The following is a 12,317-nucleotide window of genomic DNA, read 5'->3' as shown; positions in this document are numbered from 1 at the left end:
ACCTACAGTGAGAGTTTGTAACCCTCCGCGGGAAAACGTTTTCTCCTGACGATACGTTTTTCCAGACTCTGAGAGGCCATCGCCGCAAGGCGATGGCTGTTCCTACTCTTCTCCAACTGCTAGTTCCACTGGGAAGGCGAGCGAGTATCCAATTCCTCCCCCATTCCCTCTCTCCTTACGGTTACGAGGGAAAGGGGAGGGATCCTACAGAGATTTCTCTGTAGGATCCCACGTTCGGGACTGCGCTACCGGGGGACCTTCGGGTCCTACCTGACGTAAGCCCGGTCGTTGAGGAGGAATCCTGCCCCATTCTCGATTTCTACGGGAATCGAGAGGACCACCAGCCGATATCGTTTGACGAATTCGGTGGGGGTTTCGCAGACTGCTTAGAATTCTACGGAATTTCTAACGCATTCAGTGTTCGAGTTTTACGATCTCCAAACACTTACGCGAGACCACGGTCCAAAGTGAGCGAGACGAGAATCCCCGATATACACGATAATCGGAACCTAGCCTATGCTTGAATTCCTGGAATTTCTAGCATTGGGAAGAAGACTGCTGCTGAAGAAACTATCTCACAGTAGGCGACCAACCTGGACTAGAGAAGATCGGACGGGAATATCCAGTTTGGCTTGAACTATCGTCTTGGTATTCTGTTCACCATTGAAGCTTTCCTTCGAGGAAGACTTCTCCTTCACTCTCTTTGATAGAGATCGAAGGTGGTCGATCTCCAATCCTTACTTTGTTTTCTTGAAGGAAAGAATTTAGGATGGAGATCGTTGTTCAGAATCCTACAAATATACTACGTATATTAACCTCGCGACATGATTCTACTAAGCAGTTGAATTGTCTCCGAGGGGTAGGCGCAGATCCTAGTTAAACTACGGATTGCGACTTATAAGAGAAGTATTCTAATTGAACTGCAACTCGGGGTTGCCTGCAACCTCCCAGTTTTCAGTTTCAATTTTATATACTTATGGTTTTGTCACGACAACACCATTTCAACTGTTATATTTACCGAAATTCGTTTCGCCTAAATAATAATTGCTCGAGCATATCTTTTATGTCGGTAGTTCTAGCCGAACGCATTCCTTCGTGGAATAATGGATTACCTGGCAACTCAGATGACGAGTCAGCGAGAGCTCAGGCTCAACTACTGCGTATTGAACTGCCTGATAGCAGCTCAGTATCAGCTGGGCCTCCGATATGCACGGTCATGTATGTCTCTCTCTCCCCTGGTTTGATTGACTACCGAACCGTATCTCTGCCCAACAATCATGGACTTAGGTCTCTGATTAACGGGGATTCTCGCAATAATGAAGGACCCATCTACTGCTGTGACGCTAGATTCCATCGCCTCGACATTGCGAGAATTTTCAACAGAGATATCTCTTGGACTCTTTCATCTTTCTGTTTACCGCACGGTAACAGAAGTTCTGTACAAGTCTCCCGCTGCATCGCACTGCGATAATGCGAATGATTTTGCAGACATCTGAGTTTGTCTTCAAAATATCTCGTATTCGTAGGTTTACAATTGTTCATTGTTCAACCCGAATTACGAGATGTGTCAGAAGACATTGCCAACTCTCCGACCTGACAGCTCTACTTCCAAATGTTCAGCCCATGAGAAGCAGTTCTTCAGGCGGCTTTCCCCTGTGTTTTCATTGCAACTACGACTTCTCACCGGACAGCAATGAAATAGCGGTTAGCGTTTTCAGTCATTTGTAAGCACAGGTTATGAATCTTGAGAATCCTTCTCTCGATTCGTCTGTGAAGACGTAGGTTGCATTCAATATCTACCTTCGTCTTCAACGGTACATAGTGTTGTTTCTCCTTAGCTGAGATCAACAACCATGAGATGTTTTACCTTCAGGGACCTCGGTCTCTAGAAGGCAATTGACTTTCGCCTGTTGGGCACATGCCTTAAGAGAATCATCACCTCGCTGTCCGGCATTGGTGACAAACAATAAAATACATTATTTGTTTGTCTCTCGGCATAACCCTTTAAAGGCGAAGGTCACGTGACTTACTCGGATGCTTTGACAACTTGCCTCCTACCGAACGCAGTCAGTCGGCAGCTGTCAGAGCGCCCGAGTCAGTTACGAACTACGCTGTGACTTAGTTCGGTTGTTAAAGAGCAATCATTACTTCGTTTTTAATAGCTTGTCACAGTACCCATACCATTGACACCCACCATGGAGTGTCGGTGTCCTATCCACTACCGAGAACTTCGCTGCATGGGGATAGGAGGATGCGAGAGACTTCGTTGCTAACGGACAGACCAGTATGGGTACTGGACATCACCGAAGTAGAGAAGAGGGATAGGTCATGCGACTATTTCCTTCTTTTCCTCTGAGGAACTGCATGACTTCTCCTGCGAAGTCAAGCATCCAGGGGATGGGGATCCGTGACGCTCGATTTCGTACCGAACTTCGTAGCGAAGACTCAGAACCCTTCGGTCCCTGACGATTGGTTCGAGTCGTTCACAATCCCCTCCCTAATGGACTTCACCGCCTTCGATGCGAAGGAGATGCTGCCTTGTCCGCAAGAACTTCTCCTTGGCGCAGGTACTGAAGGCAGGGGTCTGGTCCAACCAGACCACATGCCCTTCCTTCTACCTTCGGGATATTGCCCACAGGTCCTTGGATCTTTTTCCTTGGGGACCGTGTGTGGCTGCTCAACACGTTGTGTAGCGAACCCAGGGACCCTCGCAGGCTGACACGCATCGAGTCCTGGTGTGACCGTAAGAATGGATGGTGAATGAGAGTGTGACTGGCTCCTCTTCCCATCTTTTTCTCCCCTCTACCCTGTGGTTAGAGGGACACGGTCGTCACCCTGCTGGATAAGGACAAAATGCAGGTGAGCTACTTAACAGAGCCCCTTCCTATCTCTTTCACTAGGGATGAAAGGAGCTATATCCACCACTTCCTCCAACAAGGGGGAGGAAGTGGATGCCAGCTTGAGACAACCCATACTTTATGTTGCCTCTTGCAAACAGGAACAAGTTCTTGCTTGCTGGTACGAAGAGATACGCTTGCCCTCTCTCTAGTACTCGGCCCAGAGGTCTGACCATTGATCCTGCGGTGGGCACACCCCGATCAATCGGACAGAGGCTTGGATCCCTCCCTCGCTCTTACGACCAGGGAGGCATTCCAGGGATGGACGAACACCAGTCTGTTCATCAAAGACTCAGATTCCTCCCACCAAGAAGTGAGTCTTCCTATTGTTAAAGGACCGAGGGTTTGTATTACGTATCGGAACAAATGACAATTTGTCGAAAATTGCATTTTTCCTAACTATACAAACCTGAGGTCCTTTACATATAGTCCCTCCTCATGCCACCCCTCACTCTGCGTATTTTGCATGGGCCAAAAGCAAAAGTGATTTGTTTACCTCCCAGTCGCGCGGCGCGCGACGATCGGACAAGCAGTTAACTACCGTTCTCCCTTGTTCGAAGCTTACGACCGTTCCAGCTGCCGCTAGCTACTTCCTATTGTTAAAGGACCTCAGGTTTGTATAGTTAGGAAAAATGCAATTTTCGACAAATGTCATTTTGTCAGGAAATTTGGTTTTATCAGTATTTGTTTTCAGTTTATTGATAGATACAATTGATCAGTGAACAAGGTAATAATTTTCAGGCTGCTTGTTGATACATCAGAGTGCCACATCTGTGAGAGTTTGCAAACATGTGATGCCTGTATGAAGACACTGAACTGTGGCTGGTGCTATAATGTTTTTAATCCCACCATTGGCATATGTACAGCTGGAGACTTTTCACAGGCAGAAAAAGGTATGTACTGTGTTGTGTAACCTTGAAAATGTGCTGCATAATGGAATTCCTCCATTTGTAATGTAATGTTAGTTTTGGATGCATATTTTTTTAGTAGTTTTTGCCAAAAACTTACTCAAATTATGTTTGCCTAGAATTAATTTATTATTGCAGTGTTTTTGTATTCATAAGAAAATTTATTTCAAGCTTTTCATTGAAAAGTGTGGTTAAACCATGTTTAATTAGCATAAGATACTAATGCTCTTGGCTGTTGTAAAGCAGTGGTTTTTCCTTCATATAAAGAAGTGAAATTGGTGTCACAACTCCTGTTCACTTTGGATGTAAGATGCATTAACTGTAAAACATAGGTTGAAACTGTAAACTACTATATAAGTGAGGGAGTAGTGCCAACCGTCAGCCTTTTGGAAGTGTGAAATCATCTTTTGAATTTTTATAAGTAGTAATTGGTGTTCTAGTGCTGAAATTGTTTCATAAATGTAAAGGTAGATATGAGCTTCAGTGTATTTACATGAAGTTAGTACTAAAATAATTTCATACAAATACATAAAGGCTCATATTTATGAAACAAATTTACTATGAAATCTGTATAATTTTTTTTCTTATTACAGGTGACTGCTCAGATATAATAGCACCATTTCTAAAAGCAGCGCATGAAAGTAGTTCAGCTATCGTAGATTTACAAGCATCAGAAACCAACTGGGCATTTGCTTCTTGCCCTGATGTGGACGAATGTAAACTTGCTCTCCATAATTGCCATTTGAATGCTACATGTACAAATACACTCACTGGTTTCAACTGTACCTGCAACAGAGGTTTCCGTGGAAATGGCCGAGATACGTGTGAAAGGACGTGAGTTCAAAAATTTTGCCTGTCATTTTGTGTTTGATTGTGTTTTTGATATTTTGGTGGTTTAAATGTTTTTTCTTTGTTGCAGGATGGTATGTTTGGGTAGTAATGAAATAATTTTACAAATATAACAATTACCAGAATTGCTATAATATATATTAGGAGTGGCACTGCCTTTAATTACTATCAATGTTAGTGTTGAGCCATATGTGAGTTAAGCAATAGGATCAAGTGGTTTCTTTAAATTACTTTTTAATCACTAATGGTACTATTTTCGTGCCAATTTCAGGGAGATAGAACTTTTAATTAATTTTACTTAATTATAAAAAATATGATTACAGAGAAGAACACAAGATTAAAGCCATCTTGGTGACAGTTACTAATTTCAGCATAGAGGTCATGGTAACAAATAAATGTTTACACATTTTCAGGTGTTACGAGAACTGCATTCATGGGTACTGCTCAGGTGCACCAGATTTCAAGTGCATGTGTAATCTTGGCTGGACAGGAGCAGATTGTTCTATCAACTGTGGATGCCACAACCATTCCACATGCAACAAAGGAATTGGCATCTGTGATCAGTGTCAGGACTATACCACTGGGGAATTTTGTGAAAAATGCCGGTGGGTAACAGGCATTGTTTTTGTTCTAGCATTAATACCTGAAATTTTAACTGCAAATAGCAACCTTATGAATATGACACTGTTTTATTTTTTCATCAGCTTTTTTAGTGATTGTATAGGCTGAAGAATGGGTACACAATACTGAATATTATTTTAAACCTGTGATGGAGAGAGTCTGTAGCTTTCATAATCTCATGATTTGAAAATTTTTCTTGTTTTAATGGTGTAATTTTATGCATAACCTTGCTTAGATTGTTATTATAGTCCTCACCTAGTAGTATTGAAAATCAAAGATTATATACATAAACCTTATTGTACCTGCAGGCCTGGGAGTTTTGGTAATGCCACAACTGTTGGGTGTCAGATGTGCAACTGCAACGATCATTCGGATGAAGCTAAGGGACGATGTGACCAAACCACTGGACATTGTTTTTGTATTCATAACACTTTCGGCCACAACTGTCACAAGTGTTTACCAGGTATTATATAGAATATGCTTTGTAGCCTAGTATTGTATAATATACCTTCCTATAGCTTATTTAATAGAAGTCATTGCTTATTCTGCAATAAGACTTACTGTCTTAGCTCTCACGGTATTTACTAGGTTTTATTTCATATTTTGTAATGGAAATGTTGTATGACATGCCTTTTCATACAATGAACTTACCTGTCAGATATATACTTAGCTAAGACTCCGTCGTCCCCGACAGAAATTCAAATTTCGCGCCACTCGCTACCGGTAGGTCAGGTGATCTACCTGCCTGCCCTGGGCGGCAGGACTAGGAACCATTCCCGTTTTCTATCATATTTTCTCTGTCGCCGGTGGTATCAACATTGTTGTTACTACCTCCTGACTGGAATTCGCTTTTCAAGACTTTTTTGATCATTCTAACAATTGGATTATTTTGGTGGATGTACTGGATCGTTGTTTTGGCATTCGCTACTGCGGAACTGGATTTGGACTTGCTTTTGATTTTTTTTCTTTGATTAGGAACGTCTGATTTCAAGTGTTAGTGTGAGTGTTGTGAATGTAGGCTGCAAGGTGAGGATACCGAAGGCTTCGGTTGATCCTCACACTGTATGTCGTAAGTGTAGGGGGTTTGACTGTTCTTTAGCTAACACCTGTATTGAGTGTTAAAAGTTGAATGCTAATGAATGGAATACTCTAACTTCTTACTTGAAGAAGTTAGAGAGGGATAGAATTAGACGTGCTGCACAAAAGAGTGTGAGTACAAGGCCTATTGAGCCTTTTTCTGAGTCTAACTCTCCTATTATTAATTGAATTTGATTCCCCTACCCTATTGTATCCCCTGACCCCCACAGGCTTTGGCACTCGAGATTCGGGCTTCTGAAAATCGCCAACACTGAAGGCTACTCTTCGTAAAATGAAGACAAAGATGGCGGCCATGCAAGGTAAGGGAATGATGATGAATTACTTAGTGAAGTGAGTGTTCCCAGTGTTGTGGAGGGGGCGTCTGACCGTCCCTGCGATGCTCCCAGGTCTAGACCTCTTCCAAAACTCACATACCCAGAGGAGAAGGAAAGTCGAAAGTCGTACGGAGGTTGTGGGGAATCCCCAACGGTCAGGCGTCCCTTCAGCAGGTTCTGTTCGCTACAGTCTGCGCAGGACCGCTTTAATAGAAGTGTCCTACGAGATTGTTTCTCGTCGTCCGGTTCTCCTTCACTAAACGAGGGTGGAAGGACTCGATCTTTCTAGGCCACTGAAAAGGCACTGGAAAAGAACGCGCGTTTGACTCGAGCCCGGAGCGCTTCTCGGAGGAAGCCCCTCTTCTATCAAGAAGGCTAAGCTGGTCTCGACGCCTCGAACGGTACCGTGAGGATCGCACTCCTTCGAGTTCTCCCGCTTCTTCTATTGAAGAGGACGCTGGTGTGGCTTTCAAGAGGATTTAGCTAGCAGTACAAGAGCAGTTTAGCCTTCTTTAGTGGAGTTCTTTTGAGGGATCCCCCTCGCAAGAAGGACGCTAGACTTCCTATTAAGAAGTCTCGTCTTCTTTCGCCTGCCAGACGTGAAGCGTCCTCCAGGCATGAAGAGCCTTACAAGCCATGGGACGTCTTTCAGGCTCGAAGATCGTTCAAAAAGTTCAGGAGTATCGAGCGAGTTGCTCTAGATAAGGATACTGTCGGCGCGAGGATTCAGCCAAGCGCGAGGCACCAGCCAGGCGCGAGGATTCAGCCAAGCGCGAGCCCACAGACGCCAGCCAGGCGCGAGGCAGTCAGCTTTGCGCAGAGGCGCCAGACAAGCGCGAGGCGTCAGCCAGGCGCGAGATGCCAGCCAAGCAACAAGCTCCAGCCAAGCGGAGAAGAGCCAGCCAAGCGCGAGGCGCCAGACAAGTGCGAGGCGCCAGCCAAGCGCGAAGAGCTTTCCAGGCGTGAGAAGTCAAGCAGACGCGAGACTACTTATAGACTTGAGAGAGAGTCTGTTCACTCTATGAGTCCCTCTCCTAGTAGGAGTTGTCACCAGTAGAGAGAGAACTTGATGAAGATCCTCTCGTTTTTCAGGCCGATTCTCCGCACGGTGTGGAAGGAGATTCGGAAGACGAAGTTAACGGTAGAGAAGGATTTCTCTAACTATAGAGTTCTGACGGACCTTCTTTTGCAGGAGTATGGAGATTCATTGACTCCTGAGGCTCCTCCTTCGCCTCGATCACTGTTTTCGAGTGCGATCGTACCGAAGTCTTCGTCGGTGTTGAAGATGAGACCTACGATCTCTATGAAAGAGAGCTCTACAGTCTCTGGACAAATGGATGTTGTCGAAGAAGATCTGGGCAGAACCACCTTCTGTATGCCTCCAGCCATACTTTCTGGTAAAAGAGGGTTTCTGGTACCGAACTGGGGAGAAAACATGGGGCCTTCTCTCCCAGCGGCAGCCGAAGCGGACTTTTCAACCTTGGTTGATTCATCGCGGAGACACGCTTTGAGTGGAGCTCGTGTGCTTGGGCGATTTCTGAGACTGATCATCTCCTCTAGGGCCTCTTCCATATTTTGGAAGTGTTTAATTTCCTAGACTGGTCCCTTGGGGTGATGTCTAAGAAGGCTCATGACTCGAAAGGTCTAGACCCCGAAGTCATTCTGAGTATTCTTTCTTGTATTGATAAGGCAGTACAAGACGGATCGGCGGGAGAAATCTCCTCTCTCTTTGGAGCGGTACTCCTTAAGAAGAGGAGTATTTTTAGTGCCTTCTTAACCAAGGCGGTTTCTCCCTCACAGAGAGCAGCCTTGGTTTTTGCTCCCATGTCAGACTTCTTGTTTCCTTCTCAGTTAGTGAAGGACATTTCTCGCTCACTGACTGAGAAGGCGACACAGGATCTTCTCCTTCAAACTGCAAGGAAGAAGAGACCCCTAGTTGCGGGGTTGACAAGAAAGGACCGACTTCTACGGTTCAGCCCTTCGAGGAGGCCCTCCCTCCAGAGCTCCCTCTAAGAGAAGAGGTCCTGAGAGGAGAGGTAAAAGCTTCTTCCCGTCCCTTTAAGAAAGGGAAGTGAGACAGACAACCTCCAAACACCAGTGGGTGCCAGGCTTCTCGAATTTGCAGACGCCTGGACATTCATAAACTCGGACGCCTCTTCGATGTCCATAATCAGGAAGGGATATCTTATCACCCCTTCCAGGACAGTCCTCCCCTAACGACTACTCCGCGGGAACTGTCAGCCAGATACAGGGACCCTGTACTGAGGGATACTCTTCGTCTGATGGTGAATCAAATGTGGGACAAACGAGCTATAGAATTAGTTCTGGAGCAAAACTCTCCGGGGTTTTACAATCGTCTTTTTCTGGTTGCGAAAGCCTCGGGGGGCTGGAGACACCGTACTAGATGTCAGCGCTCTGAACAAGTTCGTTCTGAAGGAGAAGTTCTCTATGGAGACTTCGGCCTCAGTCCTTGCGGCTTTACGTCAAGGAGATTGGATGGTGTCGCTGGATCTCCAGGACGCTTATTTTCATGTCCCGATTCACCCTTCTTCGAAGAAGTACCTCCGTTTCATGACGGGGGGAAGGATCTTTCAGTTCAGGGCCTGTGTTTCGGCCTGTCCACAGCTCCTCAGGTCTTCAACAAACCTGATGAAGAATGTGGCGAGGTTTCTTCACCTCAAAGGCTGTCAACATCTCTCTATATCTGGACGATTGGCTCATCAGGGCCAGAACAGAGAGACAGGGTTTGGAGGACCTTTCTTTGACCTAGACCTGATAAAGGCGTTGGGACTACTCGTGAACCTCGAGAAGTCACAACTGATTCCCAGACAGAACTTGGTCTATCTGGGGATTTAGATGGATTCTCGGGGTTTATTTTTCGAGTATCCTTCGCAAGAAGAGAATCGTGAGAGGCTTGGAGAAAGTCTCTCTCTTCTTAGGGAAAGAACGGACTTCGGCGAGGGAATGGTTAAGCCTTCTAGGGACCCTTTCCTCGCTCGAACAGTTCTTTCCTCTAGGAAGACTGCATCTTCGTCCTCTTCAGTTTTTCCTAAGAAGATCATGGAATTGGAAGACGGGACTTCTCTCCGACAGTTTTCTCCTTCCAATGGAGATGAAACCACACCTGCAATGGTGGTTGTCCCCTCTAAAAGAGAACAAGGAATTTCTCTGGAAGTTCCGAACCCAAGCCGAGTGTTATATTCAGACGCATCGGAGAAGGGTTGGGGAGCAACACTAGGACCGAGAGAAGTGTCAGGCACCTGGAAGGCAGCACAGGTGTCCTGGCACATAAATTGCAAAGAACTTCTAGCAGTTCACTTGGCTCTAAAGTTCTTCGAACCTTTTGTGGCAAACAGTGTGGTCCAAGTAAATGTGGACAACACTACCGCCCTGTCCTTGTTCCTATACGAAATAGCAAGAGATCTGCTACTTTGGACCTCCCAGAGGAACATCTCCCTCCTGACAAGATTGTTCAGGGTACGAGAAACGTCAGGGCCGGACAGACTGAGCAGGAGAAGCCAGGTCCTTCACACAGAATGGACCCTTCATTCAGAGGTGTGTCAGAGTCTTTGGGATCTTGGGGCACTCCTCACGTAGATCTGTTCGCCACATTCCTTTCCAAAAGGCTGGAAGTCTTTTGCTCAGTGGTGGAACGACCCAAGAGCTCTCGTGGTCGACGCCTTCCTGCTAGACTGGTCTCATGTAGACGTGTACGCTTTTCCCCTTTCAAAATCCTGGGCAAGTGGTTGAGAAAGTTTGTAGCGTCCAACGGGACAAGGATGAGCCTGATAGCCCCGTTTTGGCCAGCACAAGATTGGTTTGCAGAGGTGCTGGAGTGGACAGTAGACTTCCCAAGATCCCTTCCAAGAAGGATGGATCTTCTCAGACAGCCACACTTCGAGAGGTTTCATCAAAACCTCCCCGCTCTCGCTCTGACTGCCTTTCGACTATCGAAAGACTTGTCAGAGCGAGGGGGTTTTTCTCGCGAAGCTGCAAGCGCTATCGCTAGAGCCCGCAGAGCTTCCACTAGACGAGTCTATCAGTCTAAGTGGGAGGTTTTTAGAAGGTGGTGTAAGTCTAAGAAGTTGTCCTCCTCCAGTACCTCTATAACCGAAATCGCTGATTTCCTTTTGTTCCTGAGAGAGGTCTCTCACTTATCTGTATCGACTATCAAAGGATACAGGAGCATGCTTTCGGCAGTCTTCAGAAACAGAGGCCTAGAGATTGCTGAATAATAAAGATCTGCACGACTTGATTAGATCGTTTGAAACGACAAAATCTAAGGAACTAACTCCTCCCAGCTGGAACCTGGATGTAGTTCTCAAGTTCCTTTCCGTCTGACAGATTCGAGCCTCCTCATTTGGCTTCGTTCAGAGATGTAACGAGGAAATGCTTGTTTTCTCCTCTTTGGCGACAGCCAAAAGAGTTGGTGAACTTCATGCCCTTGAAGATGAAGTCGGCTTTAAAACAGAGACTCGGCCTTGGCTGCTCGTTTAGAACACTTTTCTAGCGAAAAATTGAAAACCAAAACCCCTCGAATCCCTGGCCCAAGAGATTCGAGATTAAAGGCTTATCGAGTCTAGTAGGTAGAGAAACAGAAAGGTCTCTTTGCCCTGTAAGAGCCTTGAAGTTTACTTACAAAGGAAGAAACAAATAGGAGGCTCTAGACAAAGTCTTTGGTGTTCGATTAAGAAGAATCATGTCTAAGAACGCATTAGCTTTCTTCATAAGGAGCGTCATTACAGATGCTCACAAGTTCTGTCCTGACGACTCTTTTCCGCTTTTAAGAGTAAAAGCTCATGAAGTTAGAGCAGTGGCGACGTCTCTCTCTTTTCAGAAGAATATGTCGCTAAAGAAAATCATGATACGACATATGGAGGTGCAATTCGGTATTTGCATCTCACTATCTTAAAGACGTTCGCTGTGACCTACGAGAAAATGTTTTTCTCTGGGGCCTTTCGTATCGGCGGGATACGATACTGGGTACGGGAGCAACACCAATCCTTAACTTTGTACATACCTTCTACTAGATATGTTCTAGATTTCTGCTGACAAAAGAGGGCTCGGTGCTGCACTGGCGGCCAGTCACTGTTGTTCAGTAAGGAACTCTGTGATATCTTTTAGAGGAGTATTAAAATTTTTTTTTGAGAATTTTTGTATGAATGCGTTTTAGTTTCGAGTTATGGGTTGTTTGTAATGAGTTCGGGGATAACTCAGAACAATTCTATATACTAACATGGTGGTTAGGATCAGGTGGTCGGGATTGGTTTGTGCTCCTTTCATAAGGTGTGTTGTCATAGAAGTGGTCCAGTACCCATTGACAAAGTCCTTTCAGGCTCTGCCGAGTAAGCGGTTCATATACCCATCGACAGACCACAAGAACTCTAGCCATAATCACATATCTCGCTAAAGTCTTGAGGTGATGCAGACTACGGGCTACAGCCATGAAGTCTACCACCTATCAGGTAGGAACCAAGGTTTTTCTTTTATACCTACAACATATGTTGTTTACCTGTCTATTCCATATTAGCTGTCTCTTACCCTCCACCAAAGGTGCCAATCAGCTAAGTATATATCTGACAGGTAAGTTCATTGTATGAAAATGATATTGTTATAATACAATAAAGTTT

The 12,317-nt window shown here is 45.3% G+C and overlaps 1 protein-coding gene across 1 annotated transcript in view; it reads left to right on the top strand.

The window, feature by feature from the left end:
* LOC135200930 (multiple epidermal growth factor-like domains protein 8) overlaps positions 1 to 12,317 on the top strand; it is a 141,498-nt gene that overhangs the window by 70,012 nt on the left and 59,169 nt on the right. The window contains 4 exon segments of the mRNA XM_064229708.1: positions 3,639 to 3,790; positions 4,399 to 4,639; positions 5,068 to 5,259; positions 5,584 to 5,738. Coding sequence (XP_064085778.1) covers positions 3,639 to 3,790; positions 4,399 to 4,639; positions 5,068 to 5,259; positions 5,584 to 5,738 — 740 coding nt within the window.

Source organism: Macrobrachium nipponense, chromosome 27 (assembly GCF_015104395.2).
Source record: "Macrobrachium nipponense isolate FS-2020 chromosome 27, ASM1510439v2, whole genome shotgun sequence".
In the NCBI taxonomy this organism is placed as follows: Eukaryota; Metazoa; Arthropoda; class Malacostraca; order Decapoda; family Palaemonidae; genus Macrobrachium; species Macrobrachium nipponense.
Note: the sequence above shows the minus strand (reverse complement) of the source record. Positions and strands in the feature narration are given on the sequence as shown.